At 34.8% G+C, this 20,238-nt stretch overlaps 1 protein-coding gene across 1 annotated transcript; it reads left to right on the top strand.

Annotated features, from left to right (window-relative positions):
• Positions 1–19,304: 19,304 nt before the first annotated feature.
• LOC126893152 (uncharacterized) lies at positions 19,305–19,925 on the top strand. Its single transcript, XM_050663103.1, has one exon. The coding sequence runs from the start codon at positions 19,305–19,307 to the stop codon at positions 19,923–19,925; it is 621 nt and encodes a 206-aa protein (XP_050519060.1).
• The last annotated feature ends 313 nt before the right edge of the window (positions 19,926–20,238 follow it).

The raw sequence follows: 20,238 nt of genomic DNA on the forward strand, positions 1-20,238 counted from the left end.
CAAATCTTTCAATAGTCACGTACAAATCATTATAGTTTATTGCCGTCACCATAAAAGTTCGTGAGACCGGAAAGGACTAAGGCCCGTATTCATAGTCGAGACTCAAGTCAGAGTCGATGCTCAAGGTCGACCTTGAAAAAATTTGTATACAAATTTGTATAAGAATTTGTTCAAGGTCCCTGAGTAAGTCGTATTGCCATCGTGTTGGTGGTCTTCTTCTGCTACGTTTATCGGCTCTTGTTCTCCAATGGAGACCAAGGAGACCAATACTACAACTATAGTACAGTCCTAATAACTGTGAAATTATTTTAATAATTTCGCATATGTTCATGCCTTTTTCTTCTTATTGTGGTGCTGTCTCCTTCAGTGGAGGTTATCGACTACACTGGCAAATCTGTCTCTGTCCAATGCGGCTCTAAACAAGGATGTTGAATCAAGGCCGGTCCAGTCTCTGATATTTTTAAGCCATGAAATCTGGCGCCTACCGGGACTCCGTTTTCTTTCAATCCTCCCCTGGATAATCAGTGGCGCGAGGTGGTACTTTTCGTTTCTCATTATGTGTCCTAGGTAGCTAACTTTTCTAGCTTTGAATCTTTAGCAGCTCTCTATCTGTACCTATTCTCCTTGGTGATGTGGGTTGTCTAAGACATTTTCAAGATCCTTATATTATAAAGCCAGAGTTCAAAAGCTTCTAACTTGTTCATCAGCGTTATGTTGAGCGTCCAGGCCTCCGTTCCATACAATAATTCATGCGTTAATTGTATAAATTTTGGTCATTCGAGTCGGATCTACTCTCTTTCTCTATCTCATTATCTCCTTTGTATATCTTTTTGGAGCACTTGTACACTATCTTTTTATTTACACCTATTAACTAATTACATTACTTTTTGCACACATTGTAAAAAAACCTTTTAAAAGGTTGGAATTGTTAATTTTTTCTAAACAACATCGTATATGAGGATTTATGAGTGTAAATGTAAAGAAAATGCAAAAATAGCCCGTATCAAGGCGATCGATGGTAAAAAAGTTGAGGCTAGATTACATTAACCTATTTCGATGTTATCATGTGCAAATAGGAACAATTAATAGGCAGTATGTGGAGAACAACACTAAATAACACATAAAACGTTGTAATGCAAAGCCCTCAGGCTTCAGTGTGATGTTTATGAAACGCGAAAATGTTCCTTCTAGGCAAATTGTGCGCTTAAGGTTTATTGGTTAAGATTCTGCGATAATTGATTTTCGTACAGCATTAAGGGTGCGTGGAAGGTCGCAAAAGTTTATAAGACTAAAGTGCACGAGTTTTCAACCGAAGGAAAGGATATTAAATCGGAAATGAAACAAATGAAAAGGAAATAAAGAGAATTTAGTAAGGAAGTCCAACTACTTAAACGGGAAAATTAAACTAAGAAATAAGTATCAGTATAAGTTACCAAAAATACATCCGCCCATCTGGTTTGTAGATCTTAAAAAGGCCTATGATTTGATAACTAGAACAAAGCTATAGGAAGCAACGGAATCCACGAATATTAATAAAAGCACTACAAAAATAACAAAGTAGCTATCCAAACGGGCAATAAAATATGCAGTCCATTTAAGACTACAAAGGGACTACTACAGGGCTGCTCCACATCCCCTACCCTGTTCAAAAAATTCCTGGAAAAACCCTGAAACCTTGGAAAAGAAAGTGCGAAGGAATGGGTATACCAGTAAGGAATGAGTATCTATATACCCTAAGTTTTACTGACGACCAAATAGTGATCGCACAGGACGAAGATGACCTCAGTTTTATGATGAGAAAATTGGAACAGGAATATACAAAGAATGGGATGGAAATAAACCTAAAGAAAACTGAATACGGAGAATACAGAAATAAAACGTCTGGAAATAGACGAAGGTAAACAAATTAAAGGAACAGTACAAGTAGTTAGGTTTCATAATATCAAACAAAGGAACAACTGTGTAACGTTACAAAGGTCACACCTTTGCTATTTTATTTTTAAATAATTATTTTACATTATTTTCTTTAGTATTTCATTAATCATTATCTTCTGTATCCGTTTTAACTTGTTTCTCGCTAAAAACTTGTTTGGCGCCCGTTCTATAGGCAACTCTCTTTTCATGTAAGTCATACTGAACGTACTTCATATATCCTTACTCTGTAGATATCTGTCTTAATACGGAACATGCCTGCCACCTCCTACGTTGCACTGTCATGACAGTGACACTTCGTCTCCTAATTCTCAAAATAGTGGTGAAAAATTAATTTGGGTATAAAAGCCAAAGAAGCTTCAAAAATAGCTATTGCTAATAACTATTTCCACACTTTGATATTCTCTTGGGGTGAGTTTTTATTCTAGGCCTGTACTAATTTTTTTATAATAGTCATTTTTTCCTATACCTAACCTTCCACGTCGAAAAGCACATGTTTCATATTTCATTTCATTTATTGATATGCTTTTAGTAATCAGATAGTTTAACTATTAATAATTAATAATTCCCACAATAAAACACTGAAAACTTTTGTTTTCTATACTTCCACAAAATGTATTATTTATAACTATGTGACTACAGCTGTTTCGGCAGAGTGCCTTTCTCAAGTGATATAATTTACAATGTGTTTGCCTTTTTAAGTCTCTAACTGAAGAGGTTGAGGAGTGGGGAGCTGTATGTCTCGAGTTGGTCATTCAAAATTATATCTGTATTTTTCAGTTTATTAATTTCCATAGATTCTAAAAAAGATAGCTTAAGGCCTTTATTTTGGATATGCAGAATTTGAAATAATACCAGCAGGAATAATACCAGCTTTCAGAACTAACAACAACTTAAGCAAATATATTAAGAACAATAAAAGCCGAAAGAGAAAGCAACTACAGAGTGGTGTGTACAAACTAACTTGTGGTGACTGTCCGAAAACGTACATCGGTCAAACTGGCAGAACTTTTGACAAACGGATAGCAGAACACAAAAGAGCTTTCAACAATAAAAAAACAGACACTTCTACATACGCACTTCACCTTCTATGTAGATTATAATCATTCTTTCAATGAAGAGTTTCAAATTCTGCATATCCAAAATAAAGGCCTTAAGCTATTTTTTTTTAGAATCTATGGAAATTAATAAACTGAAAAATACAGATATAATTTTGAATGACCAACTCGAGACAAACAGCTCCCCACTCCTCAACCTCTTCAGTTAGAGACTTAAAAAGGCAAACACATTTTAAATTATATCACTTGAGAAAGGCACTCTGCCGAAACAGCTGTAGTCACATAGTTGTAAATAATAAATTTTGTGGAAGTATAGAAAACAAAAGTTTTCAGTGTTTTATTGTGAGATAAAATGAACTTCCATCAAGTAACGGTCGAATCCATCAATTAATAATTCCATTTAATTTATTCTTGTCATCTGCTACTCTTTCGATTATTTCTTAAAATAATGGCAGACTTGGCACACTTTGGTTTCCCAACTTCTTGATGTTTGATATGTGTCTTATATTTAGTGTTGCCCAAATGCAAGACCAAGACGAGACTTAGAGAGTCTTGGTCTTGCGACAGTACACCTGGTCTTGGTCTTGGTATTGCGCTTCAGGTCTTCGTCTTGGTCTTGCAAGTCTCGCAGTTGCCCATTAGCCTATTACATATCTTAAAACAACGTAACAGAGTAGGTCAATTTTAAGCTTTAATATCACAGCCATAGTAAAGACCAACCAAATTAATAAATATCTAAACCACTGACACCGGGTGGGGTTTGAACCTACGATCTAAGCGATCCGTGTCTATATTCCAACTAACCAAAGTTTATTAGGAACTTACGTATTTTTTTGAGTATTTGCCATTGATAATGTGTGATTTGAAAAGAATTCAATTCAGTGACAGATGTGCACAATATAAAGGGTCAGAGGGAAAAAAGATGAATGTCAATTTTTGGTCATTTTGAGATTGTTGTGCAATCTGTTAGCTTAGAAAGAGTACTATCAACCTGTGAATGGACAAGGGGAAATAAATATGATAATTGTCTTAAAATCACGTCACAAGATTGGACGCAAGGGGTAAAAACAATGAATATGTAACTTTGTTTCTCATTTTACCGAAAATGCTTGCAGATAGACATTCATCGTTCTTTCCCCTGGCCCTTCGTATGTTAACGCCAGTTCTCATTTTGGTACCGAATACCAAACCGAGAATTATACACTTCTCCAAGAAATTAAGGCACCTCCTTAAAAATGGGTCATTTTTGATGTCTCGAATTTCCTAAACCTGTTGTCTGATTTAAGTGATTTTTTAATATTATATAGCTTTATTCGTTAACAATATCGCTGTAATAATATTGTTGCTAGCAGTTAAATTGTCGTTGTATAGGTACCCGATAACTTATCGGTACTAATGAGTGTACCAATCAAACTGTGTGTTTTTCTCAAAGTTAGCATCATCCTGTGAAATATTCTAGCATTTATAAAATACTGCAATTAAAACCCAACTACACTCTGATATTTTTTTAACATTTTGTTTTTTCATTCGCTTATGTTGGATAACAGTAAAGTTGGGTATTTTAACAACTAGCCATGTTTTTCATCAATACAGGGTGTTTTTAAATAAGTATGGCAAATTTTAAGGGGTAATTCTAAACAAACGGGTCACGTTACCCGTATGCGCGCCAATGGTGAATATGAAATTCTTAATTGTATGTCAAAAATGCGTAATAACTACCTCTTAAAACCCACCAAATTTCATTTGCATATCTCAATCGGTTTTAGAGCAATAAATAAATCGTCAGTTTGTAAGAAAAATTTTAACACCCCCTATTTCGGAAACAAAGCAACGAAGCAACAGGTTAAAAATTTGGAACGGTCAGACCACGAAAACGGCACATCTATTTTGTCCGACAGAATAGACTTAAACTCTCCGAACGGAGATTAAACTTTCATGCAAAAATCAGACTGCTATTTATCACCTGTCATAATTCCTGTCATTTGACATATTCTACATGTTCCACTTATTAAAACGCCCATTTGGTGATAAATAGCAGTCTGATTTTTGCATGAGAGTTTAATCTCTGTTCGGAGAGTTTAAGTCTGTTCTGTCGGACAAAATACATGTGCCGTTTTCGTGGTCTGACCGTTCCAAATTTTTAACCTGTTCCACAATTAAAACTTCCCCTGTTCCAGTGTTCCCATATATCAATGTTTGTCCGACTAGACACCCTTAAGCTATTAACAAATTTTCAGCTTGCTAATAATCAACTTTTTTCAAACGCGGGATCCAGACCTATTAATTTTTGAATGGAGGGCGGCTATTCTCAAAACCTGGACAAATAATTTCAGAGCGAAGAATGTATGTTTGTTTATGGTATTGTTCGTAAGGCACATAAGTCCAATTTTACAAATTTTTTTGCTTCTCATAGAGTACCTACCTAAGAATATGCTCGAACTAATATACTTCATAAAACGACCCTCAGTTCTAATTGCAAGACGCAAGAGTCTTGCAGGCTTAGTCTTGTTCTTGCTCAAATCTTGCACGGTAAGTCTTGGTCTTGGTCTTGCTCAAATTAGGCGGTCTTGGTCTTGGTCTTGCGAAAACGCAAGAACAAGACCAAGACTGATTTTGGGCAAAACTACTTATATTCTAGTTTTTGGAAAGGAATCAAATCTTTCTCCGTTCGGGAGCCTCCACATAAAGCCCATCGCAGGCGATGTACCACTACAAGGCTGACACAATGAAGACCATGTCATCTAGACTGCAACGACTAACATCTCCAGCTGCAGGGGCCTAGGGCCACAACATCTGCCCAGGCCTGCAACAAGTCGACAGCTGTACCATTTGACATCAAGAAGTTACCATCGAACCAGTGCCACAAACCATGCATAAGTAGGTATAATCCAAGAATTGTTAGTTTTTGGCAAGAATTTGAATATATTTGTTAATGCATTTGATAAGTCACATTTTTATTATATCTTTATTGAGCAATAAACATGATTGGTTAAAATATTGTTTTGTTTGCTTCCATTCTGAATTTTCAGAGTTCATATCTAAGATTAGGAATCATAGTCACATAATTTTCATCTTATGTTATAGTACGTTCTTTAACGGTAAAATATTGCAATGAACTATTTAGATGGGAAATAAGCCACAATTAAATTGAAAAAAATAATTTTATTAACGTTTCGACGCCCAAATCGGGTGTCGTTGTCAAAATACAAAATAAAAAAATAAAAACAGTAGTATGTATTTTGTATTTTGACAACGACACCCGATTTGGGCGTCGAAACGTTATTAAAATATTTTTTCAATTTAATTGTGGCTTATATCCCATCTAAATAGTTAATTATAAAAATTCCACAAGGAAATAGCTGCAGAACAACATTAAAATATTGCAAAACGTTTAAATTTTAAAGAACCGCTTGCATTGACATGAAATTTGGCATACACATAGCTAACAAGTCAAAGAAAAAAAGTGATATTGTGCCGATGTGTACTTTTGTCCTGGGGGTGAATTTCACCCGCTATCGGGTGTGAAAAATTATATGTCCAAAATAAGTCAGGATATCAATAAACTGACTAATTTTAAGCAACTTTTGTTCTATAGAGTTTTTTCACCAAGTCAATAATTGTTGAGTTATTTGCGCGTGAACATGTTCATTTTTCAACATAATAACCACGCTTTTAGACAGTTTATCGGAAATAACTCAAAAAGTAAGTGTTTTGTCGAAAAAAAAACATTTTTAAGAAAAATATAGCCTGTGAAAAAGTGAAAAAAACGGTGTATATATTAGCTCTCTACACCTATAGTTGATTTTTTAACCAAGAGGAGTAAACTAAAAAGACATATTCACACCCAAGGAAGTTACTAGAAAAGTCACCAAATTCATCTTCTTTTTTCGTTGATCATATCAGCTTTCGATCATAATCCATACATATTATATTATACTAACACATCGCTAAAGAGTTCTAAAAACAACTGTTTTTATATAAAAGTAGACTAAAAATCTAAAAATTAAAGGAATAATGCAGAAAACACAAAAAATCGCCGATATACTGAATAAACCTATAAAATGACAGATGTGCCAAAATTTCATAAATGTCATTAGTGTCAAAATTTTATAACAGTGGAGTAAACTTGCCTGCGGTTGGACCAATTAGAACCAAGCATTACGACGTGGTAAATTTGAATCACTCCTCTTGGTTAAAAAACAAACAATAGTAGAACCTGAGTTAGCTAATGAAATATAGGTTCGTATTCGTCAAATTCCAAATCGAATATTTCAACGTGAAATAATCAAAAAATGAAGCACTTGGGGAAAACTAATTACAACTTTCTTAAAGTGTTTAAAAAAGCTTTATTTTGTTTTCTAAAAAAGATTTTAGCATCGAAAGTAAACAAGTTACGCTCAAAATAAAGCTGTTCCCTTTTTGTTGGTAAAAAAAATCGTGAAAATCACCCCCTAATTAGCACCTCAAATTAACTTAATCGTTACCACTTCACAACTTTCTTTATTCGCGTATGTATTGTTTATATGATCTGTAAGTTTCATCGGTTCAAAGTGCCTGTTTTTGAAAGGGCTGTAGTTAAAAGGGCTTGAACGATTCTCTAATCACGAGTGGATGCAAATTTAGAAACACCAAATCTAAACCAATTTTTGTCTTACAGAAAAACAAAAAAAAATACAAAATATTCAGAAAGGTAAAGCCGACTTTTTGGTTGTTTGAGATTTTTGGTATCACCAAAAATACGCTCAAAATAAAGTTGTTCCCTTTTTGTTGGTAAAAAAAATCGTGAAAATCACCCCCTAATTAGCACCTCAAATTAACTTAATCGTTACCACTTCACAACTTTCTTTATTCGCGTATGTATTGTTTATATGATCTGTAAGTTTCATCGGTTCAAAGTGCCTGTTTTTGAAAGGGCTGTAGTTAAAAGGGCTTGAACGATTCTCTAATCACGAGTGGATGCAAATTTAGAAACACCAAATCTAAACCAATTTTTGTCTTACAGAAAAACAAAAAAAAATACAAAATATTCAGAAAGGTAAAGCCGACTTTTTGGTTGTTTGAGATTTTTGGTATCACTAACAATTTTTAAGTTATTTTCAAAAAAAGCATTTTTTTCAAAATTAAAAATTTAAAAAATTATATTTTAAAACCAATTTTCTTAAAAAATAAGCACTTTGAATCGATGAAAATAAACACAACATAACTAAAGTAACTTGTGAAGCGGTAATGATTAATTTCATTTAAGTTGCTAATAAAAGGTTGATCTTCCCGATTTTTTTTTGCCAAAACAAAATTGACCATTTTTATTTTGAGCGTAACTTTCTTACATTTGATGCTAGAAACTTTTTTTGATAAAACAGAAATAAAGCCTTTTTAAAACACTTTAAAAAAAGTTGTAAGGAGTTTTCCCAAAAGTGCTTAATTTTTTGAATATTTCACGTTGAAATATTCCATTTGCAATTTGGCGTAATGAAACTATTTTTCATTAGCTATAACTCGGGTTCTACTACGTGTAGAGACCTCATGCGTACACTATTTGTTTTACTATTTTACAGGCTATATTTTCGTTAAGAATGCTTAATGCTTTTTTCGATAAAATACTTACTTTTTGATGTATTTGCGAAAAACTGTCTAAAAACGTGGATTTTTTTGAAAAATGAACATATTCACTCGCAAATAACTCAAAAAAATTGACTTAGTAAAAAAACTCTATAGAACAAAAGTTGCTTAAAATTAGTCAGTTTATCCATTTTCGGACTTATTTTGGACATATATTTTTTCACCCCTAAGAGGGGGTGAAACTCACCCCCAGGGCAAAAGCACACATCGGCGCAATTCACGTTTTGTGTTTAACATGTTAGCTATGCGCATGCCAAATTTCATGTCAATCCAAGCGGTTTTTTAAAATTTACAGCAAAAACCGTGAAAGAATGTACTATTAGTTCCTTGATGTGTCTTTGCTACATTTTTTAAAAAAAATTATACTTATGAAATTCGCCAAAAGAGACAGCACTACAGCAATATGTTGTTTTTGTAAAATAATAAGATTACGAAGTTCATCTTCCTTATCTAATTATGTATTTGTTAAAAAAAATAAGACGGTAGCTTGCCCACTACGAATTTTCCATAAAAAAGTGATTTGTTGTCTTTCGAGTTATGAATAACTTTGATGTTACCTCATTAATAATGTATTAAAATTCTATAATAACCATGCTTATGAGATCATGCAGATTCAACGTCTTTAATGAGAGGTTATTATGTCTATTTAATATTATTTATTAGGTCCCAAGGACCATTTTGTTTTAATACATTTAACAAAATCGTGGTCCGTAAAATTTCGTTTTTTAAATAGATATCCAGTTGGTCTTTTAATTCCTTTAATTATTAATCTCTTTGGATTATAGTATGATATTTATCATATGGAATGCTAATTTGAAAGGGTTCAGTCTTAAAACTGTAGTCTAAAATTAGTGTTTCTATCGGCGTATAAGTTGGTATATCGTTTCCTAGGCCTAAGATTTCTTAGGCCTTTCGATCCAAACCACACAATTTTCTTGTATAATCTTCAAATTTATGGATTTCTATTTTCGTATGAAAATAGTTTTCTGATATTTGGCATGTTAGCAAGGAGCTAAATCAGAGTAACAAGGTGAAGGCTGAAACAAAAGATAGCCAAAATTTAAGCGAAAAATAATCATTTGAACTAGATGACATCTCAGGAAAAGTATGGATAGCTTTTGATGAAAAGGAATAAAATAGATTAGTCTAATAGCATTATGGAAATTGCACGACTGACAAAAGGACAAAGAAACAGTATTTTAGTACCTGTGAACTAAAAGTGAAAATATACACTCACCGGCAGAGAAAACGGGCACCCCAAAAAATGGGTCATTTTTAATGTCTTGTATTTCCTAAACCTGATGTCCGATTTAAGTAATTTTTTTAATATGTTATAGCCTTATTCTTTATCAATATCGCTGTAATAATATTGTTGCTAGACAGGTACATTGCTATTGTATACAGGGTGTACGAATCAAACTGTGTTTTTTCTCAAACTTTGGAACACCCTGTGGAATGTTCTAGCTTTTATAAAATACTAAAATTATAACCAAACTATAGCCTCAGGTTTTCTTAACATTCTGTTTTTTGATTCATTCGCTTACGTTGGATAATACAAAAGTTAAGCACTTTAACAACTACCCCTGTTTTTCGTTAATACAGGGTGTTTTTAAATAAGTACGGCAAACTTTAAGGGGTAATTCTGCATGATAAAATAATGACAGTTTGCTTTATAAACGTATGCCCGCAAATGCTTCGCTTCCGAGATAGGGGGTGTTGAAATTGTTCTTACAAACTGACGATTTATTTATTTCTCTAAAACGGTTTGTGATATGCAAATGAAATTTGGTAGATTTTAAGAGGTAGTTATTGCGCATTTTTTGGCATACAATTAAGAATTTTATATTCCCCATTGGCGTGCATACGGGTATAAATAATTTAGATATATCCTACTTAGCCTACAAAAGAAATAGGAAAATTTTGGAAAAGTGGCCATTTATTTCTCTACATAGAGAATCCTTTTAGCTCGATATACTTGACCCAGCGATGCTCTAACTTCTTTAACCCGTCTGAAAAATACCTTTTCTCGAAGTCTGCAAAATAGGCTTCCGTGGCGGCGTTGACCTCATTCGACTTATATTTCTGTCCAGCGAGTGTCTCTTTTAAGTTTGGAAACAAATAGTAGTCGCATGGGGCCAAATCTGGAGAATACGGTGGATGAGGCAACAGTTCGTAGCCCAATTCGACCAATTTGGCCATGGCGACGGCGGAGGTGTGAGCCGGTGTGTTGTCATGGTGGAAGAGCACTTTTTTCTTTGCCAAATGGGGTCGTTTTTTCTTCAATTCGGCGTCGAATCGGTCCAATAATTCGTCATAATAGAGCCTTGTGATCTTTTTGCCCTTCTCCAAGTAGTCGATGTAGATCACACCTTGTGAATCCCAGAAAATGCTTTCCGGCCGATTGGACAGTCTTCGCCTTCTTCGGAGCACATTCGCTGGGCGCTGTCCACTCTTTCGACTGTTCCTTGGTTTCTGGTGTATACCAATGAATCCATGTTTCGTCGACGGTTCTGAAACGACGTAAAAACTCCTTTGTATCACACTTAAATAGCATCAAACACTGCTCTGAAGTGGTCTCACGGTTGCGCTTATTGTCTGAAGTGAGCAAACGCGGCACCCATCGCGCCGACAGCTTTCTCATGCCCAAAATTTCATGCAGGATATGACCTAGCGGTCTTTTGAGATGCCTACTGTGTCAGCTATCTTGCGCATCTTCAGTCGGCGGTCTGCCAATACACAAGATCGTGGATTTTTGTCACGTTATTCTCCGTGGTAGCCATTTTCGGGGCACATACGCGTGGCTCATCAAAAACCGACGTTCGTCCACGTTAACTCATTAAACCAATTTTTGACAGTTGCCATCGAAGGGGAAGAGTCACCGTACACAGCATCCAAGCGCTCTTTGATTTCGCTGCGTGATTTCCCTTCCAAAAACAAGAATTGAATCACTGACCTATATCGCTCTTTTTCCATTTTATTAAAATCTGCGGACACGCTGACGTTCACACGCAATCATCACAATACTATAATTTCGATTTGGCTGAAATTTTGACAATTTTTGAAATTAGCCGTCTACGAGAACGCATTAAATGACAGTACACTTCATTTGCGACAGTAGCGCCATCGGGCGGAGAGGCTAAGTACTTATCGGACTGCCCTACAGAGGCGTAGCTACCGCCATATCAGCCTTATCAATTATACGGGGCCCCCGACATTCAGGGGCCACAGCGCGGCATGTCAACACAAAATTTAATTAAAAAAATTTAACAAAATATTCTACAATTATTTCACTATTAAAACGCTTTGAACAGTGTATATTGTTTGGATATCGACATTTTCGTGAAATGGATACTTTATCTATACATAAACTATCTATATTTATGTACAGGTACCTATCTATTTTCTGCCTCTCGCCTTTCTGTAACTACAGAGCTCTTTTGTTTTTAAGCTACTTTTTATTGTCTATTCACCGTTGGTTGTATGTGAGACATTACATAATGTTTATAATGCCAAATTGCAATATTTGTAATCGGTTTACCTTATAATATTTGAAACATTAAAACACTGTGTATAGTTTGCGTATATTTTCGTGTAATCTGTTCTTTATCTATAAATTGTATTTAAGTATATCTATGTATTTGCCGGTTGCTCGCCGTTAAAGTACAGAGCTTCTTTGTTTACGTTCATTTTCTATGTCCATTTACCCTTGGCTTGAAAAAACTGAATCTGTTCAGTCAAACAACGAGTCTCAACAATTCAAATCTATTTTTCGACTTTGGTTTATTAAAGTTTATTATGTTTATTATTATTATCTATATTTGGGTTTTATACGCAGAACTTATTAGTTTCTAAGTTTGTATTATGCAATTTGCAATTTATTTAAATTTTGCAATATTTTTGTTTCATTAATAATTGGAAATAATAAGATTCCTGGGCTCAAAATATTAAGAGTTAACCCAAAAACAAAAAACGAAAACTGGTACGTTTATTCCAGGGATGAATCGATTTCATCAACTGCGAATTTCTAGTACCGATCATGATCATATGCGTCCGTTTTGGGTAGGTCAACGGATATTTTATCGCATTATTTTTTGTGTGTTTAATTTTGAAACATTTTTGACACTAGGTTATTAAATTATGAGCTTTTCTAGTACTAAAAATTACTCTTGCTTTAGGTCGGTAAAATACACTATTTTTTTTGAAAATTTTCATTTTCAAATCGATTTTTTTGTAGAAGACGGTGTATCCTACCGACTTAAAGTAAGAGTAACTCTTAGTACTAGAATACCTCACGATTTAACAATCCAGTGTCAAAAATGCTTAAAAGTCAAAGACAAAAAAGTTATGCGATAAAATAACCGTTGCTCTTCCCAAAGAGGACGCATATGACCGGTACTAGAAATTCACAATTTATGAAATCGATATTTATATCTGGAAGATAAATAGACGTACCAGTTTTCGTTTTTCTAAATAGAAGTGTTCTAGAGGTATGTATTTAAAAAAACTGATTAAAAGTCACCATCTTCAAAGAACTCCAGCTCCCTTAGGAAGCATTTTCGAAGTACATAGGCGATTTGGACAGGAATCTACAGTTAAAATATTTCCAATTATTAATGAAACACCCTATATTGTTTTGTTTTATTTCATTATCTTTTATTTTGTAATAATATTGAAGATTTTTGTAATTTCAGTAAACTGTATTTGTTATTGTTTTTTCCTAATCTTTGTAAGCTTTGTCCATAAAATTGTAAAACTTTCAGTGACAATAAAGCATATTTCTATTCTATTCTATACAAGCGTCTTTGCTTCTTTTGTTGAAAATTTTTTTAGCACTATGCCATATCAGTGATGGAAAAGGGCCCCGCGACAAACTTTGATATAGGGTCCCTGTGGGGCTAGCTACGTCACTGCTGCCCTATACAATAATAGAACATCTCAACAAGACGACTAAGATTATAAAAACCATCAAGAAGAGAAAGCTGGAGTACTTCGGACTTGTAATAAGAGGTCCCAAATATAGGTTGCTACAATATATTATGCAGACAAACACTGTCCAGGACGAAGAAAGACTTCGTTGTTAAAGAACTTGCGAGATTGGTATGATATCGATACAAGCAAGCTATTTATGATGGTAGTGAATAAAATTAACACAGCTATGAAGGTAACCAACGTTCTGAAAGGATATGGTACACGAAGAAGAAGTACTAAATCAAAGGAGATGTTCAACAATGAACAAACTATAAAAAAATTAACACATGAATATGTACAATAAAATCTCGGTAAAAATTCCATAAAAAAGAAAAGCAAAATGTTATTAATTTAGTGCCGTTCTTCCCATAAATGTTGGCCATCACTGGTGCAAAGAAAACCAGTGGTTGCAAAAACTCATGCTCATATGACCCGCTACGCCCCTGAACAACCTGTACTCTTGTACTTATGAACTGAAGAGGTAATAAACAACCATTCGGTACCTAAGTATTTTGTCAGGTCGCTTGTATATTATTCTTAATATTTATTTGTTGTTCATAATAAACGTGGGTAGGTAAGGCTCGGTAATTAAAATAACGGTTTCAACTTGTAATCGACCTCACTAAATAGGAAATTTATAACATTAAAATGATTTACTATTTCTATTATACCCAAAGATATTCTCAATCTGTTCACGTCTTAGGATTGCCTTAACGTTTAGAGATGGAAACTTTATATTTGACCCTGTGATTTTTCAATAACGGTTGTTTATTTTGTGTAAACTCGGTGTATCGGAAGAACAGGGTTTCCGCCTAAACAGATCTACAATAGGCTCTATCATCATGCGACAATTAGTTGAGAAACCAATAGAATTCGACAAGCCCCTGTTCACATGCTCTGTAGATCTGAAACAGGCATTCGACAGAGTACGATTGAGGAACGTGTTCACTTTCCTTGGAAAGAAAAAAATAAGTCAGAAATATAGAAACATAATCAAAGAGCTCAATCGATCCAACAAAACACAAATAAAAACCACACATGGGCTCACGGAAGAAATCAAATTCAATGTCGGCATTAGACAAGGGGACATGCCTATTTAATTTAATAATGGATGAAGTTATAGATAGTTTTAACAGAATAAATCAGGGATACAAAATGTGTAACCGAACAATGAGAATACTTTGCTACGCAGATGATGCAATCTTAATAGTCGAAAACGAAGATGACTTACAACGCCTACTACAAAAATTGAAAATAACCGCCGAAAAGTATAACCTGACACTATCAACAGAGAAACCCAAATCGATGGTAATATCCAAGAACCCACTTATATACATGTAAATTAGTAATGGACCACCATATAATCGAGCAGGTAATGGATTGCAAATACTTGGGTGTGGAAATATCTAGCGACAGGCATCTGTGGCAAGAAACAAAACAGCAGGCAACTAAAGCAGCGAGAATATCTGGTTTCCTGAGGGATATAATCTGGCGGAATAAATATATTTCAGCACCTAAAGCAAAGTCAGCATTTATAAGACATGTTTTAGACCCGTACTGACCCATAGCGACCCATAGATAAGCGACCCATAGAAAGACCCAGAAAACGATGGTACGAGAGCTGGAGCTTTGGATCTCAACAGAGAGTGTAACAGAAGAAACATGACATTGTCCTATTAAAAGAAGAAGAAGAAGAAGAAGAAGAAGAAGGTTGTTTATTTTCACAAATCAGTTGTTGCGCATTTAACTTGGGGAGTAAACCATCTCAAATAGCTTCTCCTACTCAAATGTCAAATGTCAACCTCATCTTCACCTCGTACTCCCTGTAGATTGCTAAATTAATGTCTACCAAATCAAGTGTTCACAATATTCTCCGTTGTTAAGTTGCCAGTATCCTAAACGATGGTAGAATACGTCTATTACATTTCTTCATGTTTCTCTAGAAATTAATATGGATTAATTGATAATTCTTTACCTTAGCTTCTCAAAACTTGCTGATTTAGTTTTATAAATTTTACTTTTCAAGTTTTTCAATAAAAATAATCTTTAGGATTCAAATCGGGTGAACAAGGAGGCCATTCAATACTAGATACATAATATACCAATCCATCGTCCGGGACATGTCTGCCCTAAATAACAGCAAACATTTACGCCAAAATGAGCTGGAGCTCCGTCTTTCTGAAACCATATTTCATTAAAATTGGCTCCAAACTTGTTATTCGGGCAGGTACAATTTCATTTCTAAGTAGAATTTCATAATTATCGTTTGCTAAATTTCCTTTTATAACAAATCGCCCAATTAACTGATTACCCATTATACTCGACCATATATTTAGTTTTTGTGCTCTTTGAGTAAGGTTTTCACGTATCCAGTGTGGATTTACCTGCAATAGGCTCAAAGCGCTTTACACTTTTTTGTAACATCGCCTTTTCAAAATGATTTGGGAAGGTATCGTTGAACAAGTTGGCTACTTCACTATAAGATTTTTTTCTATCGCTATAGTCTCTATCATTAAAACAGTAATTCGCTCTATTTCATTAAAAAACATATTTATTGTAGAGCTTTTAAAAACACATAAAACTACTATCAGATTTATTTATTAATAAGTATTTGTCGACTTTCGACAAAAGCATTCGACAAAGTACGACATGAACAATTAATGCATGTCCTGGAATCAAAGAAGCTGGACTACAATGACCTCAGGATTATATCGAATTTATACTATAAGCAACGAACAAAAGTACGTGTTAACGACCAGCTGTCAGAGGAAATTGAAATCAGACGTGGAGTGATACAGGGATGTGTGTTGTCGCCAATTCTTTTTAATGCCTACTCGGAAGAGATCTTGAAAAAAGCTCTTGAGGGTGAAACAGCTGGAATAAAGGTAAATGGACTTCCCATTAACAAAATTAGATATGCGGATGACACTGTCATCTTAGCTGAAAATATTGGGGATCTTCAGAGGCTGGTGATTAGAATAGCAGAGTTTGGACCAGAATACGGGCTAACAATGAATGTCAAGAAGACAAAGTTTATGAGAATATCGAAAACTCAAAGAAATAACGAAAATCTCTTCATAAACGGATCCAATATCGAACGAGTCGACCAATATGCATACCTTGGAACAATGATCAACTCCACAGGAGATTACTTACACGAAATCAAAATCAAAATATAAAAGGCTAGAGCAAATTTTAACAAAATGAGAAAAGTGCTCTGCACAAGAGATTTGAAGTTGGAGCTAAGAGTTAGGTTGGCTAAGCGCTACGTTTTTTCGACTTTGTTTTATGGAATGGAAGCTTGGACCTTGAATGCTGCATCAATGAAAAACTAGAATCATTCGAGCTGTGGGTGTACAGAAGAATTCTGAAAATATCGTGGACAGAACACGTCACAAACAAAGAGGTTCTAAAAAAGATGAATAAAGAAATGGAAATCCTAAATACCATCAAAACAAGAAAATTTAAATAGCTCGGGCATATTACACGTGGAGAGAGATACAGCTTGCTCCAATTGATTATGCAGGGAAAGATTCAAGGAAAGAGAAGCATAGGGAGACGCAAAATATCGTGGCTGCGCAAACTGAGAGTGTGGTACGGATGTACATCAAAAGAACTTTTCAGAGCAGCGGTCTCTAAAATACGAATAGCTATGATGATTGCCGACCTACGGCGAGGAGATGGCATTTAAAGAAAAAGATTTGTCGACTTCAAGAAAGCTTACGACACGTTGAAAACGAAATCCACCTTACGGGCTTTTCCAGTGGACACCTGGAATAGGCTTGCGCAAGTCGGAGGCGTATGCCCGTCAATGGACAAATATGGCTGTGTGATGTGATTATGTGAAAAATGAAATCAATTTTTTTAGAAATATCGGCTGACTATATTAGAAATATATTTTCTGTTAAACCATGTAGTCACAGGTCTTGGCACACGTTTTTGACCAGTCTTAAATAGGATTTTGATGGGTCTCGATTTCAGTGAAAAAATCCCAGGTCGTGAGGTGCAGCTTATCTCTAGCCCACATTAACAAAGAAAAAGATGATAAATTTATGATTGATTTGTCGGCGTTTTAGCGCAGTTGTTTCATCCTCCTTATTAACTATTAATAATAATTAGAAAGTAAAACTTCACCTAGTAACTCAATTAATATTAATATAGCTACTTTGTGGGCACTTAGAGCCCTAGTCTTGACGAACACAACAAACTTGGCTCAACGGCAGGGGTGGACTTAACATAGAAAAAATCTAAGCATCTAATTTACATTTTTCAGCAGTGGCAATGGAAAATGTTTAGCAGGATGTTACTATTATTATTATTATTAATTTTTGCACTTTGCAAACGATCAGGTAATAATGGCTCAAGATTATGATGATTTAAATTATATGACCCGAAAATTAATTGAAAAGTATAATATATACCGGGTGGTGAATCGTCATATGGGCCATAGGAAAATTCTAAATTGTTGAACTCCTGCTTCACTAATTATTTTACATGAAAAGTCATGAGAAACTATTTGTATAGAACTGAAATCTCTATTAAAAACAAATGTTACATTTCGCTCATTGAGTTCTATAGTGGCACATTTTCAGAAAATGGTGTTTTGTGATAACCACTACCTAAAAATCACGAAATTTCACTTTATAATTTAAAGAAACCGGCATAAAGGTAGTTTGCATAGAATCCCCTAGATAGAGTTGTACCACGTGCATATTTCCCTCTATTTCGCTCGAGCGGCAGCACTATACCGTCACATATTTAATATGACGTTGACTTTAGGTGTGGTTGTGTTGCTTCTACGTGGAATACCGGCACATTTTCATAAAACTAATGTTATGCCACTTTTTAATTTTTATAACCTTCAATAAAAATATCTTATTTTTTAGTCTATACCGGCACATTAAAAGTTGTGCTAGTATGGAATGAATTTTTTGGCAAAACCATACTCTTTGTGTCACCAAAATATAAGATTGTGTCGGTGTAGAATTTACTTTAATTTAAATACTTTACTTTATGCCATGAAAGAACAAAGTTGTGTCAGTATAGGTTTACTTTTTCTTCTATTTCACTCAGAATGTAACAAGAAGAAGAATGTAAGAAGTGGATACAAAACAGAATTAAAGGCCTCTGAAACTCTGGCCAATCTTATCAAATGTAGAATGTGTTGTGTTAGGTATTCCTACATTAGGCAACACCCCGCACGTTACTTCCTGGCTGGCTTGGTTGGTAGAGGCCATGAGGTTAGGAGGATGAGAGAGGGGTTTAGAGGTTAGGAAGCCCTAGATCACAGCGTGCTCATGCTAGGTTGTATCTACAAGAATTGTATAATAAATGCATCTATAAATCTCCAACATGCTTTTAAGTTTCATTAATACAACATGGTGGCAGCAGTAAATAAAGATTAAAACAAATTTCTGCAGGAAATAAGGTGAGATACGTAAAATACTATAAATACCAAATAATAATACGATGCCTAATCCTGGAGAATTGTCGGGAGCGTCGAGTGGAAGCTCATCAGGGTTCCATGTTTCAACTCCTGAAGCATTCAATTTTTCAAATCCAGCTTCTTGGTCTCAGTGGAGAAAGAGGTTTGAAAGGTATGCAAAAGTAAGTGGTTTGTCAACAAATCCTGATTCAGAGAAGATAGATGCTCTCCTGTACATAATGGGCGAGAAGAGTGAAGAAATCCTCTTACAAATGTAGAAGGTCCCTACAGTATATGATGGCATGATAAAAGCGCTGGAAAGCCATTTCATACCACGAAGAAACATCATATTCGAAAGATTTCAATTTAACCCTAGGGTCCAATTACCAGGGGAAAACATTGATAGTTTTATAGCAGCAGTGCATGCTCTGGCAGCTAATTGTAACTTGGGTGCACTTAAAGAAGAGTTTATAAGAGATAGGATTGTCGTTGGTATGCTTGACAAGAAGACTAGTGAAAAAATGCAATTAGAGGCCAAACTTACATTATCAGATGCAATATTATATGCACGCCAAGCTGAATTGCAGTCCCAGCAAAACAATGTACTACAACAACAACAGTCATCACTTAATGTTATAGCTAAACAAGAAAACACTCCAAAAAGCTTCAATACGGGTAAACGTTCCCAACATCCTGAGGTAAAGTGTAAATACTGTGGTTTGGCACAACATAAACGAGAAATCTGTCCTGCTCGAAGATCTACATGTAGAGGGTGTGGAAGATTTGGTCACTGGGATAGAGTATGTCTGTCCAAGGAGAAGGACTCAAGATCTCTCCACCATATTACCACCTCTTCAGAAGATGGTGTTCAAATTCAGGATCCTCTTTTCTTAGTTAATGTTACTTTGACTAAACATATGTAAGGAAATGTTTTTACAAATAACCATAATCAATGGCTAGTTAACTTACAAATAAGTCATAATAAGAAATTAGTTCCCTTTTTAGTTGATTCAGGAGCTGATATTGTCTGCATTCCATCAAATCATTTAGATTCAATCTTATTAAAGAGTTTAAAAAACTGTTCTGAAACAATATCAGGCCCTGATGGTACTAAACTAAAAGTTCTGGGTAAAATTACTGAAAGACTTTCATATCCTTCTAAAGGTAAATCTTGTACTTTTGATATATTTGTAATTCAAGATCTAAAAATGCCTATTCTGGGGAGGCCGGGTATTT

This window comes from Diabrotica virgifera, chromosome 10 (assembly GCF_917563875.1).
Source record: "Diabrotica virgifera virgifera chromosome 10, PGI_DIABVI_V3a".
Classification (NCBI taxonomy): Eukaryota; Metazoa; Arthropoda; class Insecta; order Coleoptera; family Chrysomelidae; genus Diabrotica; species Diabrotica virgifera.

Excerpts from the sequence above, each read along its gene's own strand:
- LOC126893152 (XM_050663103.1), top strand. The coding sequence starts at position 19,305 with ATGATAAAAGCGCTGGAAAGCCATTTCATACCACGAAGAAACATCATA.